The 21,918-nt window shown below is 43.2% G+C and overlaps 2 protein-coding genes across 2 annotated transcripts in view; both read right to left on the bottom strand.

Annotated features, from left to right (window-relative positions):
- The window catches only part of LOC117139260 (division abnormally delayed protein), a 63,483-nt gene extending 43,424 nt beyond the window's left edge, over nucleotides 1-20,059 (bottom strand). The window contains exon 1 of the mRNA XM_033301478.1: nucleotides 19,061-20,059. Within this exon, the coding sequence (XP_033157369.1) occupies nucleotides 19,061-19,331 (271 nt within the window). The 5' untranslated portion in view covers nucleotides 19,332-20,059. The remainder of the gene's footprint in view (nucleotides 1-19,060) is intronic.
- On the bottom strand, nucleotides 8,762-11,083 carry LOC117139259 (probable isocitrate dehydrogenase [NAD] subunit alpha, mitochondrial). Its single transcript, XM_033301477.1, has one exon. It carries the CDS (start codon nucleotides 11,003-11,005, stop codon nucleotides 8,840-8,842), a length of 2,166 nt encoding a protein of 721 aa, XP_033157368.1. The 5' UTR covers nucleotides 11,006-11,083; the 3' UTR covers nucleotides 8,762-8,839.
- Nucleotides 20,060-21,918: the final 1,859 nt, after the last annotated feature.

Genomic DNA, 21,918 nt, shown 5'->3' with positions numbered 1-21,918 from the left:
AATGCCAAAGAATGACGGTCAGCTAAGGCGGAATCTTAAATACCCTATATACACGAAATCTTGATTATTTGAAGGTCATAGAAAATATCAAAAAGGTCCCAGTGCAACTGAAATGGCTTGTAAACAAGACGATTTAATTGTACTGTACTGCAAAATTGCTTATACCTTATGAACATAAAGGATGTTAACATATTTTATATAAATGTAAACAGACAGGATTTTTTATACATTTCATACACCGTTCTTGCTGATGAATTAACTTTTTGTTGCGAAATAATATTATTCTTTTACTTTAGTTTAGCTTATAATTAAAGTGCGTATTTTGTTAGATTTTATTTTGCACACAAAGTAACTTCACTGTTCCACTTCATGTCAACACTTCCCCTTTGATCCTTCCTGCTCCCTGTTCCATCTTGAAGTTAATTTATCCTGCGCCCACAACAAAAGGCAAGCACAGCTTGTTAAACATGTAAAGGCAGCACCGATAAAGCCACCAACACCAGAGCTATATATATATATGTACGTGTTTATATGTATTTCTGGATACAAGCCCCAACCTTAGTCAGCAATTTGAAGCGATTCCATGACGACCCCAATGGTCTCGTTTACAAATTAAGCACTTCCAAATGGGCAGCAAATTAATTTTTATTGCGCAGAGAGTTATGTAAATTATGGCCAGCACTTCGAGGGCGGCTTGGGGGAAGTAATGTTGGCCTCTTGTTTTCCTTATAGAGTAAACAGCTGGCGAAATGCAAAAACTTTGGCAACTTGCTGATATTCTGCCTAAATTCAGTGGGAGAATCTTTTCTTGGAAATTGTCAAAGTTTTGCCAGTTGCAAAATTGACTGGGAATCGTAGGTTTGGAAAAGGGGGGGATGTCACGGAGACTACCGCAGACTAAATGGCAGTTATTTAGTGCAGAGCTTTAATCGATATCAGCGGCACAGTTAGTCGCAGCAGTCGCATCATCAGCGCCAACCGGAAACGGAAGTGGCCAACACTTGCCGGCGTCAGTTTGCTTGTGTGTGCGCATGTGTTTGTGCATCTGCGATTATTCGAGGGAGGCTGTCTGCGTGTCTGTGGGACTTAAATTATGTTGCCAGCTAAACGTGGCTGAGATAAGCGCGGCTCGCTTTGATTTTGTCCGCTGCTTCTAGCCAAGTCATTAGCCGGGAATTATGTGTATTTAATTGCAATCATCAGCTGGAAGATTCAACTGGGGCAATGTGTGTGGTTCGGAAGCTTTAGTTGAACTAAGTTCAAGCCGCCATGTGTTGTTTAATTAACTAACTATTGAGAATGGCAACTTCTCTCTCTATGATATATATGAGGAAATTTTAAGTAATTTTAAAAGTTACATCAATAATGGTTCTTGGTCAAGGTTCCATTAAAGTTATTCTTCATTTGAGCCAATGTATTGCTACCATTATGTATTTTTCTGATATCCTCTTATGTATCCTCTTAGAGTCGTAAAAAACAATTTCAGAGCAACTTCAGCCATATTTCACCGTGTTGAATATTACAGTTTAGGTGGTACTATGGTATATTTTTTGTCCCCATTCCGATGACATTGTCATCTCTTTTCGTGACGCGTGTCGCGTCCTTTTGTGCATGTGGCCAACTTATCATTTATTTATGTGCTTTATTATTATTGTTGCCATTGTTTTTATGCCATTTGAACAATGATCCGTGGAAGAGGAGGAGCTCAGATGATTTTCTGTCTGGCTGGCAAATTGAAGTGGCTCCCGGAGCGTAAAAAGTGGGTGGAATGGAAATGTTGGGCTGGCTGACATTTTGGGATTACGAGTGCGCTGCTTAAAGTGTCAGTGCTGCCATTGGGCATGCTTTTTGTTAAATAAATTATTTATGGGGCAGGCTGAGAGGCCGGTGTTGTATCCCGCTCCAGCTGGCGACACGTGGCAATGGCCTTTGATGGACCAGAAGAGGAAAAAACCAGGAAGTTTGAATAACCAGGAGAAGGACACTTAAAACCGAAACATTACCAGGGGAAAAAAAGCATTATCATTGTTGTCCTCTATTTTTGCACTTTTCCACTTGACTCAATGACACACGCGCAATCAAAGATGGCTCATTAATATGCATAAATAAATTACCGTCGATTTTCGAATCCATCGGCAATTGCAGAACATCAATCAACCGGTCGATAAAATAAAAAATGTATTTGCCATAATCAATCAAAGAATATAAATTGGCAATGCAAAGAGTCCATGAATGCCAAGAGGTCAGAATGTTTCTGTTCCGCTCCCCTTACCCCTTCACTTTCCCCACACCCCGGGCTAATTGGCAGTGCGAAGCGGGTGTCCCTGCAACCCACAAACCACCCCCATCGCCCCACCACCCACAGCCCCAACATCTCTGTGGAATCTGCATTCAATTAACGCCGGAAACGCGCTTCAGAAGGAAAAGGGGGAAATTTCGCTGATAAGGACACGGTCACCCAGGAGGAAAAGAGTGTGGCATGCTGCAGAGACATGTAATAAATGTTCAACATTCTCGTGCTGCTTTAATTAATACAATTAAATGTCGAGTGTGAATAATTGAAATTGCGCGAGAAGATGAAGGAGAATCCCATAAAAGAATTACGCATCGCAGGGGATATTCGAGCTTACTTATGTTCCTCCATGTATACAAAAAAGCGAGTAAATATCAACAAATAAACGATGGAGATGTTTGCTTGGATCAGCTGACAATACATTGGGGATCAGCATAAAAAAAACAAACAAATAACTTCATGTTTATACTCGAATTTCGTTCGATTCTAGAACTGAATCAAGGTTAAATGCCATTTGAGTTGTGCTCTGATTTTGTGTTGAATTTTCGCCATAAGTTTTCAAGTCAGTAAATAAAACCACACACTAGAAGGGACAGATTTGATTTACTAAGCCTCTGTGGTTGCCCTTTCAATAGAAATTAAATTTTATTTACCAATCGTTGCAGTTATAAGTTCCGCAACTGCATTCAGGAAGTTTCTAATTCCCTAAGTGCTCTTCCCCGGCCATTTCGAATGTTTTGCGAAATTCCAAAGAAGCTTAAGCAAAGTTGTAAACGCCGGCAAGTCAGAGCACTTCAACTAACTAGAACAACCCGCAACAAGAGCAGCAACACGAACCTGCCAAAGAAAACTTACGCGTTCTGAACTCCATTGTTGTTGCCCTTGTGGGTTGCTGGGGTGTTGGGTGGGTCGTGTGGGGTGGTCCACTGGATTTGGTGGGGCTTTTGTGGGCGTGGCCGAGACACTAATTGCCGCCCGGCTACCTGGACTCAGTGCAGCCAGTTCCGGTGATTAAGAACGTAAACCGAAACCAAAACCAACTAGCCAACCTCCGGAGCTACGTGACACGAAAAGCGGGACAGGAAGGAGCACCGCAGAGTATCTGCACAGTCACCTGTTGAGCTTGAGATACGCCCGTGTGTTTATGCACGTAATTAAGTATCCGAACTGCTGCAGTAATATTTCATCACGAGATCCTGCTTAGTGTTTTTTCAATTAAAAGTTGTAAATTTTAAATGACGCGACAGCCTCGCCAGCGCAGCGGTGGAGGCCGTGGGAAAAGTTGTGCAAACAGGGCCGAGGAAAGTATATAGAATCAGGAGCAGTTGGAAATTAATAAACAGTATGCAATTTTAAACAAGCCAGGCCCAAAATTATGCTCGAGCACTGGTTGACCTGCAAGGCAATGAACCCCGACTAAGGTCATCGTGCACCTAGAGTTCCATTCCACTTCAGGTTCGGCTGGACGGAAAATCTATTATGCAGCGGGCTAGTGGGCTTGGGGTTTTGTTTGCAAGTGCAAGCGCATTATGCAAAAGTTGTTCCCTTGTATTATATTCCATTTTCCGTGCTATTTTCATGGCTTTACCCATTTTTTCCTTTTTTTTTTTTGGCCGTCATGTAAGGGGCTTCGGCTCTTGACGGCGGCTCATGTGGAATAACTGGGTCGTGAGCTCCGGGAAAGCCAAGCTTCCAGCGTGAAAATTGCAATCAATTTTATTATGCTTCCCGGTTGCAGCGCTCTCCTCAGTTTCAGATATATGTGAGTTTTTATATATATATAGCTGCACAATTGGGCAAATCAGGCAGAACGGCAGGATGCACGGCAGCCATCGCCATACATGTTCGTAGATGTGAATCGCGATAGTTGGCGGCGGAACAACGGAGACCCCGAGCGGGTTTCCTGTTTAACAAGTGAGCGGAGGGGCAGGCAGCCGGAGTGAACGGATGCCAGCCCGATGGGGCTTTGAACGCCATTATCCTGAAGCAGGCCAATTGGCTGCCAGGAGGATTGGATCCAGAGCACTATCTTAATCGTGGGCTTAAGTTACAGCAAATTAAAGTTAAGTCAAGTCGAACTAAATCACTGATTGAGTAAGGATGTGGTGGGGAAAAGGAAGTGGGATCAAAAGGTTGCAACAGAGGTCGAATAGTGTGACCATGGTAATCCATAAAGGTAAGTTAATGTTTCGTATAGGTAAACTAAGCAAAAGGTTAAGGTTGGATTGGATAAAACGTATATACACATTGGGACTTAAGAGCGTTCATTGCTGGTTTTCATTTAAAAACATATCTTTTAACGTGATCACATCAACCTCAAAAGCTTTAAGTTTTGTAACATAAAGGTTGAATAACAGACAATGCGGTTATTAAACGAATATTTGAAAGACAAAGTTGAGGCGCCAACCAAAGATTTTTATCAATCTTTGTTATAAATAAATTGAAAAACTAGTTTCGGCCATAAGAATAGCCATAGATTTTTGATATTTATGAGGCCAATAACGCGCATTCAAGTTTATTCAAAGCAAAAACTTAAAAGTCTGTGATTGAAGCTGTTTTTTTTTTTATTTCTTCCAATTCCATAAAGTGGCCCCTAATGGGACTCTATTGCTCCCCAAATATTTCAATTAACAGGGAACCCTGCATAAGCAGAGACAGCAAACCACATTCAATTTGATCCCAATTAACTATCGCTTTGTTGGCAATTGTTACGTCGACACGAAGCCCTTATCGATGACTCCCACGATTGCACGCAAAACCTTCGACACAAGTACAAACAATAAAGTACAAGCGAACGCATTATCAAAACAATAAACAATTGATGGTATTTTGCCGGCGTTAACAACAACCACATCTTCGAGGCATAAAAATCAATAAAGCTCACAGAACTCAGAACGCAGAACGCAATTGCACGAAGGCGGGTACAACGGGTATGGAAAAGAAACAACTGAAACGCAAACGCAAACAACAGCAACAAACTGCTGGCAAATAAATAAAAATTGCTTTATTTATTAAGCATTAAACAATAAATGGGATTATTTTTATCATCGCCGCATAGAAATGTTTGCTGGAGCGGGGGCGCTGAATGGAACCAAATGGAGTTGGAATCGGGTTGATGAGGTGGAAGGAGCAGACACAACAATACGGAGCAGTACCCAAACCCAAACCCAAACCAGAGACCTCCGGAGTGCGAGAATAATAACAAATTCAAACACAGAAGCAGGACGATGAAGAGCTACCAAGATAAATAAATGCAAATCATTTTTGTTTCTCTGTTTCTTATTGTTCCATCTAGATGGAGAATTGCGCACCCAGTGTAATTGTTCTTCTGGGGGTGTATTGGGTTCTATTAAATGTGGGAGTAGATTGATTATACAATAAATTAAATATTGCTGAGCTTGTAAAAATACTACAATTTTACAACTTATTTACTAATTTAAAGATCTATTAAATAAAATTACAGGGTACCTACAAGCCTACCCCGTTCAAGAGTCATCCCCACTTGTCTCTGCAATGGAGTGTTTAGCCTCTCTGGGTTTTGGGGATGCTGCCACGATTGAAAAGGGCATTGGGAAAAACGTTACAAGGGTGGCGATTTGTCCAAGACAATTCAGACTTGGGAGTTGGGGAACTTGGGACGAACACCTAAGTGTGGGCAATCCAACTCATTTAAATGGAACGCTTTGGTGCATGGCCCATATATATCCGGTCCTCTATTTTGCACCACCTTGTTGTTGTTGCTGTTGTTGTTCATGCCGCATTTGATTTCAGCAAATTTGTAACTGCCACTTTGCATTACCTTTTTTGTGCCCAGAGTCCGATGGTCCGACCTTTGTACAAAAAAGGTAGCAAAAGTTTTGCAAGTGACAAATAGATTTAAATTCGAAAATACTTTCTTTTTTTGTAGCCGGCGCTGTTTTGTTTCTGCTGCCGAGTGGAAGTGTTATGCAAAGCTCTATTGACAGCGGTCGTAAATCTTTGTAAAAGTGCTCGGGACCCATGTCATGGGGGTAAAACACTGGTGGGTCGTGCTTGGGGATGGGTTGGGCGTGAAAATGTGTGTACGAACATGGGAAATCAGTTTTCAAGTTGGGGTTAACTCCGCAAACCATCAAACTAAACCCCTTTTCAAGCAGCCAACGGGGTTATGGCTGAGTGAATTTATCGGCTAATGGAAAAGTAACCCGAATAGAAAGAAAGTCAGTTAGAAATGTATATATAGACAGATTGAAAGAAGCGAGATAGCTTAAAATGCCAAGTGCCTTGGACTTGGTAACCTAACAAATTTGCTGATTATTTTCGTAATCAATATGCGCATGCCAAATGTTAAATGTATGAATGGTTTTGCTTATCTAGCGTTGTGGACTGGCTAATTACCTGGCAAGATGGCAAAGTAAATATTCTTAGAAAAAACACTGGCCATATCTTTGCGATTAAATGGCCTGTACTTTAGTTATTCCCAGAATTTCTACTTGGTATGCCCGTTCTATTAGTGTTCTATTTGTAGGGAGAAGTGATCTCATTTGGTTTTCCACTGCCTCCCCATTTAAATCTGTTTACATTGTTTGGGCCGGCGCACTAAACATATATATGTAGATAATTCGCTGGCCATCATTCGTGGGACTCGTATTGCGGCATTTCCAGGGAAATCAAAATCAACGGGGGCAATTACGAGGGCACAAATGTTCACAGCTCCAGGGAAAACTGACGGATTGCATTTACAAATTAGCATTCTAATGAGCGGAGTGGCAGTGGCAGTGGCATGGTGCATGGCAATTATGGCGCCCAGTGTTTTTCTATTCAGCTGCTCTTTGTCTATTCGCAAGTGGGCCAGAATTCGTTGGAAAAAATGAAGTCAGCAGAACTTGGCCTTTGCGTGTTTTGGCCAATTGAAATTGGGCTACGCTGCAGTTGAGGGCCGCTTATGAATGGAAAGACAGCGACAACTAGGCCGCATCCAGTTGTCGGCGCTTTCGCCCCCCTTTCCTTCTGGTTGGGGGCCACCCCCTTTTCCGCTTCCTGACCACGCTCATGGTGTCAGCTTCAGAAGTTTTCGGTTTTTTCTGTTGGTTGGGAAGGGGGTGTTGGAGCGCAGGGGGAAAATGAAACCGAAAACCGGTTACTGTGCGTTGAAAAATTCTCAACTTTTGTTTCACATACACAAAACGGAGTTTATCTTTTGGTTCTGTTGGGGTCCTCCAACTCCCTGTCTCTTTCCCTCCGACGGCTTTGTTGTTTATCAAAATTCTTTGAAATGCACTCACACACACACACAACCACACACACCATCGCATTGTCCCGCTCTTGCACACAAAATTAAATTTTTTCCTTTGGTTTCTTTTTAATTTTTATATGGCTCTTTGGCTGATTCTGTGGCATTTTCTTCCTGCTCTTTTTTCTTGCACGCTCCACTGAACCTCGAACCAAGGAGTGCCCTTACGTGTTGTTCTTTCCGTTTTTACCCAGTGTTTTTGGCTCATACAAGAGGTATATTACTTATAAGACGAACTTTGTTAAATATTTAGGAAGGTTAGAAAAATGCAAGTAAATATATATAAAAGCTGGTTTAAGTCGGTAAAGTCGGTAAGTATATATTTTCACACTATAAATCTAGCAAGTTACCCATGAATCTTTACTCCATCATAAATCTTAATCGCAAAATTAAATGGAAATTTAAGTCTGCTACACATGCATACATACATACAAAACTGGGTATGTCCTAGTCGTTTCCTGCAGCCTAGACTTCCTACTTGTTTGCCTGCTGCTGTTGGCTAGTAGTTTCGGTTTGTTTAGGAGCAGGGTCGGTTCTTTTAAACGCAGCACACCGAGGAGTCGACTCCCAGTCGGAGTTTGAGTTTGAGTTTTAGTTTGTGCTGGGACCCGGTCTGAACAGAACATGCATGTAAAAATGCAACGTAACTTGGCCAGGGGACAGTGGAGTGGGCTGGAACCAGAGTTCCCAGTTCCCCGCTCCCACTTACCAGTTACCGACCATGTGCTGCGGTTGATGACTTGCATCGGGCCCAGAGACTGACTGACTCTGGCTGCGGGACTGGCTCTCTGGCTTTCTGGCAGTCCGACTTTGACTTTGGCACTGGTTAGACTGGCTGGCTGGGAATTTGTCGGGATGGGGGAGTTTCAGCAGTTTCCAGGACAGTCGGAGGGACTGGGATCGCTGGTGGAGTGGCAGGGCATTGTGGTCTCTGCTGATTCAGTCTGCTTTGGCTTTTGACTCCTCGTCCAAAAGCAGGCGGTTTCCTCTGATGTTTGGTTACTTCATAGCCTGTTGCAAAATTAGTGTGATCAGAGCCATCAGATAACTTATGCCGGGTGGAGATGCTTTGACAAAGTCATTTGGGCACGAAAGGGAGTCTCTTTTATTGAATTTCCAAAAAATCATAAGACGCTAAATGAACCAAAGCGGAGGTCGGCTTAATCTGCGTCCAATAGAAGCTAACATAAAGATCATACAAGGACCTATTCAACTTTAATGAAGTTTTACATTGAGTTAGAAGATAAAAAAGCATTGCTGTTTCTAGAAGTGGATCACTTGAGGTTTTTGATCAAGGCATCGGTGTACTCGGAGCATTTCGCCTTGCCGCCCAGATCCATGGTTCGGATATTATCATCCCTAATGGTCTTCAGCACTGCTTTCTCAATCTTTTCCGCATGTTCATGCAATCCGATATAGTGCAGCATCATCACGGAGGAGAGCAGCAAAGCGGTTGGGTTGGCCAAATCCTTGCCAGCAATATCCGGCGCAGTTCCGTGAACCGACTCGAAAATGGCGCCATTGGTGCCCACATTTCCCGACGGCGTCAGACCCAATCCTCCAATCAATCCGGCGCAGGTGTCTGAAATGATATCCCCGTAGAGATTGGGCAGCACCAGCATATCATATCGCTTGGGATCCTGGACGATATTCAGACAGACGGTAGTCATGGTGGACTCCTCATATTTAATGCCCGCCTGGTCCATTTTGCTCTTATACTTTGCCGCCATTTCGCGGACACACCGCAGAAATAGGCCGTCCGACATCCTCATAACCTGAGATTCAGCCACGGCCGTCACCTTTTTCCGCTTCATAGCCAGGGCGTACTGGAAGGTGTACTCGGCCACCCGGAGTGAGGCATTCCGAGTTATCAGCTTGATGCTCTGCACCACACCGTTAACCAGGGTGTGCTCAATGCCCGAGTACTCACCCTCGGTGTTCTCGCGAATGGTCACTATGTCCACATCGCCGTAAACGGTTTCCACACCTGGCAGGGATCTGCACGGTCGAATGTTGGCGTATAGGTTGAATAGCTGGCGCAGGGTTAGATTGAGGGAGCGGAAGCCAGTGCCCACGGGTGTCATCAGTGGTCCTTTGAGACCAACTTTCGTTCGGTTCATACTCTCGATCACCTGCTCGGGCACCGATGTCATACCCTGGCTATTCAACACTGGGGTCACGTCAACAGGCTCAAAGATTAGAGGAGTTTTTGCGGCCTCAAGGATTTTTATCACCGCCATCGATATCTCTGGCCCAATTCCATCGCCAGGCATTAGGGTTATGACCCTCGGTTCACCTGCACCCTTCCCAGACTTACCTCCAGCTCCTCCTTTTGGTCCTGCTGGAGATTTAACAGGGGGCTTACTTGCTGTGGGTGGCTTACTGGCTGACTTCATCCCTGGTCCTGCTGGTGGTTTACTGGGGGGCTTACTAGATTTTGTTGGTTTTTGGGGCGGTGTACTGCCTGTTGGTGGTTTTTTGGGAGACGTACTTCTTGGTGGTACTTTACTAGGAGGCTTACTTCCCAAAGGTGGCTTCTTAGGCGGTTCGGTTCCCATTCCGCTAAATGGATTTTTATCCTTTCTTGATGGTGGTCTTGAAGGATTGTTGGGTCCTGACGGACCACTGGGTCCTGTAGGAGGTTTGGTGGGTGGTTTCCCTCCAGATGGGGGATTCCCAGCACTATGGCTTCTTTCGGGTTGTTGGGACTGAATTCCTGAAGGATTTTTGGAGTCTGAATCCCAATGTGCGGTTGAGTTGATGTATTCTGAGAACGATCTAGGTATATCATCTATAATTTGTTCCTCATTACCGTCATTTCCCGATCGATCTAAAGATTGTGTTGTGCTGGTGCTGGTGTCTGAAGTTGTATCCTTGTCTGGACTCTCTTTCGAAAATCCTGATAAGTAATCTGACTGCGGTGATGATTCTTGAACTGGTAGCTTAGTTGTCTCAAAACCTAATGGTCCTTTTTTTGATATTTCAATCTGGCCCGTTTTCGGTTTGGCTGCACGAGAACCCACTGTAAACTTAATGAGCTTTCCCTCGCGATTTTCCGGTGGTTCACCAGAACCCCCTTCATTAGTGGAGCTTCCATAGAATCTTATAGCTGAGAAACCCATTGAATTCCGTGGCGGCTGAATGCGAGTGGGAACAAGCACTTCACCCTTCCTAGGCAGAAGACTGGGCACTTTGCGACAAGGATTTTCCTTCGTCCCTGGAATACGATTGTGCCGTATCCTTGGAACTTGCTGTCGCACTGGGATTTCTCTCTTTTCATAGTCTTCAGGGCGTCTACGACGCCGCCAAGATTCGTAGAACGGCTGCCGAAATCGAACTATGGCATCGTCGAAAAGCCGTAGAATTCTTCCATTAGTGTTTATGCCGACAGTTCTTGGCCGCCCGTGAAGAGCAGTCCATTTGAACCAATTGCCGGACATGGTCAACTGAAATTTTGATAAAATTACAGCCCGGAAGTGTTGAGTTGTTGATAGGAAGATTCGATCAATTGGTAGTCGGGTGACGTTTCGAACTAGGATATATTGTTGAAGCCTAGAAACCGGACAGGTAATTTTCAAATTTTAAATTTTAAGAAAGAGATCCTGTAACCTCCTTTATTTTCCTAATGGTCCCTAGAAATTTTAGAAATTCATTTGCCGATGACGGAAGTCAACACTTGCGCGAATTGCCGCGAGTTCCAGTTCCAATTTGCATAGCTTTTAGACCCCCGTTTTTGTTTTATTTCTCAGCCATTTGCTTTTGGCGCCTCCAAGTTTGGCGACTGGCACTGCCGTCAAAACCGAAGTGAAACTTTCTTGGCCAAAAAAGCACGCGACGAACGTGTTGGTCCGCTCAACCCTTTCGTTTTCCACTTGGAGACGCTGGGGCGAAAAGGACTTTTCTGTGAATCGGTTTCGTTTTGTTTATTCCTATTTGGGCTAAGCTAATTAAATTACTTTTTCGCTAGCAATTCCATTTTCGAAATTTGTTTGCTTTGAAGGTCGACTTTCCTTTAATTGAAAAAGTTTCACTTCCACGCTGGGCGAGGGGAACTCGCAAATGATTTAATATGAAAATTTGCGCCATGTATTTAATTAGACGAGAGTGCTCGGCACTCGGGTTTCCCAGTAAACGAAATTAGCTGCGAAAGGCAATCAAATTATGCACAAAACCCTCGTTTTAATGGGCACACCTGCCGACATACATATATGCGACCGATCCGCCAGGCCAGGCCAGACCAGCCACGCCCTCCGCCCCCGTCACGCTGTTGTCATTCGGCATAATCATATTTCAACGGATTAGCATAATTTTAACCGAAAGAATACGTATATATTAATAACGAAAAGTGAATGGTGGCATCGAGTTGCAGACAAAGCAGCCCTCCCTCCCTCACCAAAGTTGGTTTTTTTTATTATTAAATTTTCCTACTGTTCTGTTGGAGCTAAGCTCGCATTTATATTCATATTTGCTGGATTTCTGTACCGCTCAAGCGTAGGGGGATTTTTCATACCGCTTTTGGATCGCCTTTGTTTTTATGATTATTTTTGGCTTTTAGTTAGTCAGTGGTTGGGTTTGCAGCGCGTTGGCGTTGAGTCGCGCATTTATTATTAAATGATTGATGATCCCTGGCTGGATTTAACTCATCCACACTCGAACACCTCCGGTATTTTAATTCGCCATGGGGTCGCATCGCCAAGCTGTCTAGTTGACTGCGCATTCGGGCACCTTATCTGGGTAGGACCAACTTACCGCACAGGTACCCTACGAGTATATCTATCTATATCTGTGTATCTGTATCTGCTACATGAGTGTTTGCCCGGCGAAGGCAAACATTTGTGCAGATAGCATTTCCCTGTTTGTTTTGACTTTTAGTTCGACATACGCACCTGCAAATGGAGAAGAACAAATAGATATTGCGAATTAGTCAATCATCGGGGTGTGTGAATTGGAGTGCTAAACTTTGGAGCATCGTGCTAAAATGCCAAATGTCTGAATTCAGGGAAGGGAATATTTCTCCTGCAGAACTTTATCTTATTTTGTTAATGAGTATTTAAAAAGATTGCGGGTATATATATAAATACTTAGATAAAACAGAAAAGAGATAAAAATCATAAAAAAAGGTATATTTTGATTCTAAATTTTAAACTTATTTTATTTTTGGCTTAAGCAGCTTTTATAAGACCATAATATGCTGTTCTCTAAACTTTAAAATATTTCTATTGATTTGTTTTAATCTCGCCTCCTCTGACGCCCGCTAAACATATTTAACACTTTTGTTATTGTTTGCACTTACTTCCATTCTTGTTTACACTTCAGCTCAGTGTGCATAAAAAAAAAACTGGCTAAGAACGAAAAACCGCCGTCCAAAGTCAATAAACCGTATAAATGTACAATAACAAAAAGAGGCAGGACAAAAAGGCCGAGCAAATAGGGGAACAAAATAAAGAGAGCGCGTCGGATGGCGATTGAATGAATTCGAAATACTCAAGAGCAACAAAACAAGCCCGGCTTAGCGAAAAGCTCTACCAAAAAATCAAAGTGCCTTAGGTCATTTTGAGAAATCATTCACACATATGATGTGTGCGTTTTTATATTTTTATTGTGGCCTTTGTTGATTCCCGATAACAAGACAAGACCGCCAACGCCATATTAGCCAGGCTTTCAGGGCACTTAGGACCAAAAAAAAAAACACAGAAGATTGCGAAAACAAAATCGACTCTCGCAATTTGCTAACCTTTTTGGCTCAGTGGAGGGCTTTACGTGTTCCACCCCCTCTATCTGTCTATATGTATGTCTGGCCTTTTTGACCAGTCCAATGTTTGTCTTTTGCTGTAGCTCGTCATAAAATGATTTATGGGCTTTAGGTGCAAATAATTGATTTATGCGCGGTCGCAGACATGGCGCAATGTAAATATGGCTTAGGGACTAGCAGGCGACTTAGAGATACATACATATTTCTTGAGTATATTCAAGGTATTGAAATCTCCCAACCAAAAAGGTGCAAAAAGAGTAAGTATCACAAAAAAAATAAATAAAGCCGAATGGTGCCAAAAGTGTTTACCAAATTATAGCAACCGAACGAGATGCTTTCCACCGACAAACCGAATCCGATTACACGCATTATAAACCCCGGGGTAACGCCACTCGGAGCGGAAATGCCAACTAGTTAGTTATGTATCCAGATATCTGCATTTGTATCTGTATCTGTATCTGCGCTCGAGTTCGACTCGAGTTCCCCTCATTCTATGCCGATGCTGTGCACACTTCACTAGGCATTAACCTTTACCTTTTCCGTGAACATAACAATCCAAAAGTAAAGAATCAAAAACAACAACGCGCCACTGGCATCCATGAATCAAAAAAACACAAAAACGAAAGAATCCGGCGACGTTTGTACCTCACAGTGTTTGTGTGTGTCTGTTCATTGGAAACAACGATTACGCAGCACAAAAGACATGGACAAACAATGAGCCAAGAACTCTAAACGATGATGGAGATCCAGCATAAGGTATCGAGGGCATATAGTATCGCATCCGAGCATTTGGGATATTCGGGACGGGGCTAAGTGTTCCCAGTGTGTAAGAGTAAGTCGTCGGCGAATTTGGCTTTGACTTCACTGCTCGTGCTGCTGCTGCATCATCGTTGCATAAGCAACGAGTTGCCCCGACCATCTTGACCAGAGCAAATCGGTCAAAGGGAGTGGAAAATTGTATCGCCCATAGATGTATCGCTACAGAAACAAATGCAGATATATCTAGATACAGATACATTTGCCCATACAATTGCTGTCTGCAACCTCTTGGCGTTTGTTTGTTTGTTTGACGAATTCACTGGTGTATGTTTAAAAATAGATGCTGGCAGGTACCGAAGAGCGTGAGATACAAATGTATCTACTACCTGTCCGTGCCGCTGCCTAGACGAATTTCACACATTTTATGGCCCTAAGGGGGCGCATCCAGCAGATACACACAAAGTGGCCAGTGCTAAATGTTTAATTGGTTGCCATTCGAAGTTTATCTTATCGCCGCCAACCTACAGGTTGTCTTATCGGGAAATGCATTCCAGCAATATCAGCAAGGGGACAGCAGGAATGAGGTGGTATCACGACAAGTCCGAGCGGAAGAGTCCAACAAGTTGACAACTTCCTTTGGACAAGCTTTGTACATACTTAATTGCTCCCAATTTGGCTTGATTCTAATTAAAATGTGCGAACAGCAAGACGACCTCTTGATGGCTGGACGCAACCCAAACAGGTTCAGAAAGTCAAGTCAGGCCAACCTGAACTGAACTCGTCATGTCTGAAGTTCAGAGTCTCGAGGCATGAATGAAAATGAGATATGTATTTACAGACCCGCGGACAAAATGGTCACTACCGCTCATGTTTTGTTATGCAGAACGGTGTGTTCCTGGAAATCGTTTTGTTCCCCTCAATGGACACACCTGAGAATGAATGAGAGTTAGGCGGATGATACATGTGTGCCTAACCAATTTGAATTCGAGCAGTCGACAACATCTGGATCCATGGATCTCTGAAAACTACAAGATACTTTGCGCACGCAAACCCAGCAAGCCAATCAATGACATCATTCCGCCTTCGAAGCAACCATCTGAAATTAAACAGAACTCGAACACTGAACTGAGCACTGAACTGAACACTGGAAACCGAATCGAGCCACTCTCGAATTGCCTTTTGTATTGAGGTCAGATGTGTAAAAAACACAAATTTAAAGCAAACATTAAGAAAGTGGCCACATACAAAGGCAAAGATTTTTATGTTTCGCTGTCTGTTTTTTGCTTTTTCGCCTTTTTTTTTATATGCGTGTGAAATCGATGGGCATAGGCGTCGTTAATTTTAATTGAAACTAATTAGCGCAAATATAAAAAAATCTAAAATAGTTTTGGGCATTTCGTAATATCGCCAATGGGTTTGAACGCTGATAGAGACCTTTGCCTTAAAACATTCAGCATAAAAGTTTCATCAATTTATATGAGCATAAAACGAATTCATAAGATTGATGATAAACTTTTGAGTATCAAGGTGTAGGAAGCGGGCTCATTGTATCTTATCTATAGTGAAGCTTTATACCATTTTTTAATAGTTTTATGTTGCTTTATAAATGTTGGATGTTGTCCTTAATAAAGATTGCATTGGCTAAGGTAGTAAACTAAATATGAGCCACAAAGAAACTGTAAAAAAGAATGTAACAAGTTGAAGATGTAAGTTTAAGGTGCTTAGATATGGAATATGTTATCTTTTTTAAAATAAATGAATTAAGTTTTAGGGGAACTAAACGCAGGGTTCATTAAATCCTTAGCCATGATTTATTGATGGCAGACGTATTTTACAGACTTTGCCAAGTGCTTTTCCCACGTCTCAGCTTTTCCATGGCATTAACCAAAGACGTGCCGCATTGAATGACGATTAAGCCAACTTTTAAGCCCGGACCCATCGACTATTTCCACTTGATTCGGTGGAAAGCGGAGTGGAAAACTCATTTCTAGCCATTAAGCAACTGGACGAAACCTTTGTAAAATACTTAAAACGAAGTCGTAATTAGTTTTGCGTCCAGCACCAAATCAATTAAGAATTTTTTCTGGCTTAGAGTTTAATCGATTGGGAGAGAGAGTCGGCAATTAAACTCAACTGAAAAGAACTCAGAACTTAATTGATGAGATAAGTTTTGGGATGAGAGTTTTGTGTTCTAAGCTTGAATGGAGGTGGGCATCGAGTAAAAGGGTAGCTCAGACTGCAACTGGAACAGAAATAAATATTTAATTATCCACTAGATATTCCGGATAAAACGTGTATCTCATGAATAAAACAAAATGCAAAACGAGTTTCGGGCAATCGGAATTTGGCCGACGATCTTTACGATCGTCGCGACATAAGTGTTATGGATCGTTTTTGGTTCAGCTTGATGGGTTTTGCTACTTTTTGACGAATTTCGCTTAGTCGAAATTTGGCACATTTATGTTGGCAGTTAAGCCATAAGTGGAGTTCTATGCCATTTGCCATCTCACTTGGAATGGAACTTCAACTTTTAATTGGCAGTGCCGAGCGATAGAGAGCTCTGCTGCTCTTCCTCTAACCACTAATGATTTGGGTATGGGATTGTGGCATATGCGCAGTTCTCGAGTTAATTAAAATTTTTACTCGAGGATGAGCTCCTTTGACGGCAAAAGCATAAGCGTAAGCCCACGCACCCAAACTGCAGGCATGCATAGCTACGTACATGTCAGGGAAATGGAATCCGTTTGAAAAGTTGTCCGCTAAGCAGTTTTCCCCGCTCCAAACGAGTCACGTTTGCCTTTGCCTTCTCTATTTGCACTTTTCACTTATCTAGCCAGGCGGCACACAAACACTTGCCGGCGGAGGAGATACGCGGATACATGGGCTCATATCTCTTGGTTTGCTCTAATTTCTGTTGCGAGTTGCTTAAATATTTAGTAACACGGTCGGGGGCATTGGAACTGCTGTGCCTTAGGCATAGATACAGATACTACAGATACTCGCAGGTAAACAGATACAGATACTGTGCGATATGATTAGATACTGCAGCTAAGACTTCCTGTGCGTCTTTGTAACGCGCCAATGTTAATGTTCATTTTAATAGGCACGGAGTAATACTGTTTTTTGGCCCAAAAGCAAAAGCAGCTCAATTAGCAGTCGAGTGGTGTGCGCAATTAAATTAAAATTTAGTTTTTTGTCGAGCGCCTCTACCTGAAGCTGCACGGCAAAAGCAAAACGGGCAGAACCGAAGGAGAAACATATCGTATGCATGGCACCGTCGTGAGATTAGCATCACAAACAGCACATAAACGTAAAAGTAACACACTCCAGAGCAAACAGAAAGAGATATAGATGGAGATACGGATACGTACTGTACGGATACAGATACATTTTCAGATATACATAGATACATTGGCGGGGCATAAATTCTACGGAGGCGGAGGCAGGCGCAAGTGGAACTATGTAAACAGTAAATAAATGTCGAAAACAAGGTTCGGCATACTTAAGCAGGAGCAACGACCAGAGATACGGAGATACATAGGTGCTGATCGGAGATACGCCGCCTGGCATTAGCCAAATTGAAATTCCTCAAAGCCAGCGCTAATAACTTCCAGCTACCAGCAATTGGGCATTCTGGCATTCAGGTGGATAAGTCTCTGGGACACACAAACATGCACTTGTAACGCCAACTCTCGGTTGGCTATTCGGTTCTTCACACTTTGATGGCATGGCAATGCGGGCTGCTCAGCAATGTATCTCATAGATACTTCTTCTTGGCGTTAACTACCTGCGTGTGGGAACGACTGAACAGAATGAGCCAAGAGAACCGAGAACCTCTGCAGACAGGTAAGCATTGGAGGGAAAAGTTGCAACATCATCGCCAGATACATTTGTATTCCAGTCGAGTTTGCGGCTGTGTATCATGTAATTGTGCGTAAACGCGTAAATACCAAGTCAAGGTCGGTTAATCAATAATAATTATTTTTCACTCAATTACACGAAACAGATATATATTGGTACATTCGCTCGTTTTCGGCTGATATTCCGATCTTATCGGATTGTATCGCATTATTTTGGTTATTCAGTCTTATTTTTGACTTCGGGTGTGAAATATGCATAAACAAAAATATGTCGAGTATCTTGTGGATATCGGCTGTGGTAAATATAAATATACCTCCCATAGCCTTCACACAGTTTGGCCTCAGATGCGTGCCACTTGATATGGCAGTGTCGAGAAATCAGAATAACAAATGATGCCGCCGCCTGTGTATCTATGTATCTCTGCATCTGCGAGGTGCCAGATCCGATATGTAGTGAGCCTGGCGCGGCCAAAAACTTTATCCACGGCACGTCGAAAACTTTTCCGAGGCGTTGCTCAATGCGCAATCTTCTAATTGCAAACGGCGCCCGGCTGTTCGAGTGGTCATAGTTCGCCTCGAGTGGCTGCCCGCTCGAGGGTTTCACTCAGTTCAATGAATTTGCATATGCTTCTAGTTTCTGGCGGGGATTGAGGAGCGGATGGGGGACTAGAACGGACTAGAAATAAGAGAAACTGCAGCTGCGGGATGGCAAAAACTTTGGCTGACGCGCGATTTACTTGGTTGAAGTATGGAAGACTGATGGCGAGGGTTAAGGCAAACTCCGAAATCGAGACAATGAATTTCCCGCAAAAGAAATGTTTTAAAACGGAGAGGATGCAAAGTAATTAAATTGAAAAACCATTATCTATAATCCCAATTTATTTTCTTCTTTCCTATTCGATGGAGTAGATAACTCAGGCTTTAAGTATTCGAACCACTCTAGTGACCTGGGGAAATAACATACTTTTTCCTCTGAACAGTTTAAAGTTAGTGGGCTTGCTCCTAAGGGGCCTAAACCATATTGGTAGCTTCAACTTCCTCCAAAGTTCCCCCAGCTTCTGCACCAGCCCGCATGTCCAAGTGCATACTCCATACTATGACCCTACGGATGGCGTGAACTTTACCTTTTTCGCTGTAAGTCCCACTCGACTTGATGTCGATCGATTCGAAGTAGCTCTTGACGGCATCACACTGGTGGGTCGATCCCCCAACGGCGTCCTTCGCCCGCGAGTCCCGCTGCAGACGACGTCGGTGGTGCGTGGTGGCGCTGTGCAGGTGGTGCTGGTGGTGGTGGATCCCATCCAGGTCCAGGTGCTTGGCGGCTGACAGGCCGACGAAGCCGCAGAGCAGGGTAAATAGCAAAAGCTGCGCTAGCCGCATGCTCCTGGCCGCCATTTTTGATGGGTGATTTCTGTGTGCAGACACAGTGGATGATGGGGCTAAATTTGATTTGCCTTGATTGCTTCTCTTATTTTTATTTTAGCCGGTTATTTTATTTACTCTATTTGGCAGCACTTCTTCGTATTTACTTCTGCATGCTGTCTGGATGAACAGCTGTTCGCGGCAACACACACACTCACACAAATGCACTTGCCGGCTAACACGCACACACACACTGGCACACACGGCCACAAACACGAGCGCACAAAACAAAAGGCCCCAAAAACACGCGTGAGCAATAAACGTGGTAGTAAACGTGGGATGGCGATAGTGGGTGGTGGTGGGTGGTGGTCGAAGAGAGAGCGCGTGTCTAGCACTTTTTGCTTTTCTATTTTCTAGTTTTGAAAGGTCGCAAAATTTCACACAAGTATTTTCTTAACTTATTCAGAGACTTTCCATGACATAACAACGAATAGTACTCAATTCCTTAGCAATTGATTTGCCAGCGATTAGGTTTGTTTTTTTTTCTCTTCTTAATTTTCTCCTACGTTTTGTGTACTTAAGTCGGCGAAAATAGATTTAATTGCAAAGCTCCTTGGCCACCGGCGTTCTCAGGTCGAGGAAATGCACTCGCCTTCTTTTCTAGCGTTATTCCGCTCGAATTTCGCACCGATATTTTCAGTTATTCCGCGCGCGCAACGAACCTTCCACGACGAGAAACCCGAACAGATTGACTTGCCGTCGAAATCAACCATCCGCCCTGAGTGCTACAACTTTAACGATGCGAACACGAACACTCGGCACTCGACAGTCGGCGCTAAGAGAACCACCCGAACGCTCTCTTTCGAACAAAAGAGAACGGCGAGCACAGATGTTGGCACAGTGGTGCAATGAATAGGTGTTTATGCGAACTCAATTTAATTCACAGGTTAACGCTCAATCTGAAATAAATTTATTAATTTGAGTCTTAAGGGTTTTGGAAAAAGAGCTTTGATCTAAACCACAAGCTTTGTAATGCTTGTAAGATATTATAATTTGGGAATTCCCAACTACAACTTATAAAATACTGTATTTATTAACATGTAGTATGACGCAAGGTTAGCATTCGTAAAATATCTATTCTTATTAATGAATACCAAACGATTTCGATCGCCAATGAATGTGCGTAGTTTCAAAAATTTGAAATGACACATATCCTGTATTCATTTTTAACGGTTCCAATAGTTATACGCATTTATTTATGGGTTCCGGCATTCTTCAGGACCAACTTCGAGTCTTCCCTGGCCGTGTCATCTGCCATGAGCTGGCTTGATTCTGATTATTTTTTTCTCTGTCCGGTGGGCCTAAATATTTATTCAAATTCTCGAAATGCTCTCCTAAAAGCTTTCAACGGTGGCTCGCTGCAATTTGCATATTCAACGTAAATCAATCCATCTCCCAGTGGTCTTCTCGGGTGCTCGATGGCTTTTAATCCGGGCTTTTATCGATGCCGCTGGTTGAAATTTGCATGCTCGGTTCTAATTGATGTCTGAATGAGTTCTAATTTTATTTCATAGGCTGTGTTTTACGATCGGCTTGATGAACCCGTGGAGCAGGCTCAGATTTCACGCCTTTGAAGAGTCGCAGACGTTCGGCAGCTATTTCCCTAGGGCTAAATGTTGCTGTTCAAATGGATAGCCGTGTCATGACCTCGCACAGCACGTGTGGTTGTATCGTTTTTTCTCTCCATTTCTTCTTTTGTTAACTTTTTCCCTTTGCAATTTGCGAAAACGAAGCGATTGTCTTGAGGCTGCAGCGGTGTGGCAGACAATGCACGACCCGAGCCCACCCGCCTCTTCTCCCCGGACTTTCACTCGTCACCCCGCGGGCACCGACCTCGATCTTAAATACCTAGGCGTCTCGGGGCGTCTGTGTATCTATTTCTTCATTAACAAGATACTATATAGCCGGGGCAGCTGGAACTTCATGGTGGTCAGTTGCGGGCGTCCAGCTGGGCGCAAACGCCCTCCCACCCCCCATGGATGTTTTCCGTTCCCGGTGATATGTTCATCACGAAATGGAATCCTATTCAAATTAGTGTGCGATAAAGAAAGACCTCCCAAAAAATAAGAAAAAAAAAAAAAGGAGAAGACTCAAGACCCCGGGGCAAACAGCGAAAAGTGAGTCATGCGAAGCGGAAACAGTTCTCCAATGAAACGAATCCCCATCAGAAATAACCATGATGATGATGATGATGATGGTGATGGGATGGCGAAACGGCAACAAAAAACAAAAACGAGCTGGAAAAGGTGAGGTCGAAAATTAAACACCACCACATCGTTTAGATAAAGTTATAAATTATAATGTACACTACGGAACGATCGATGAGAGCGAAGGTCCCAAAGAAACCGAAACCGAAACCAAAACCAAAACCCTTTTACTTCTCGCTCTCTCGCCTTATTTTCAGTTTTTTTCTCCTTATTTTTGTATCGCACAGGTAAACCGTAGGCATATATATTATATAGGTGTGTGGGTAAAGGTAGGACTGGAATTAAACGAATTTAGTCAAACGGCATCTATAAATTATGGTGCTTCTTTTTGGCGATCGGGAAAATATGAGCGC

This window comes from Drosophila mauritiana, chromosome 3L (genome assembly GCF_004382145.1).
Source record: "Drosophila mauritiana strain mau12 chromosome 3L, ASM438214v1, whole genome shotgun sequence".
Lineage (NCBI taxonomy): Eukaryota > Metazoa > Arthropoda > Insecta > Diptera > Drosophilidae > Drosophila > Drosophila mauritiana.
The sequence above is the reverse complement of the archived record's forward strand: the minus strand, read 5'-3'. Positions and strand labels throughout refer to the sequence as shown.

What these genes read in the sequence shown, in the direction of transcription:
- LOC117139259 (XM_033301477.1), bottom strand. Translation starts at nt 11,005, where the DNA reads ATGTCCGGCAATTGGTTCAAATGGACTGCTCTTCACGGGCGGCCAAGA.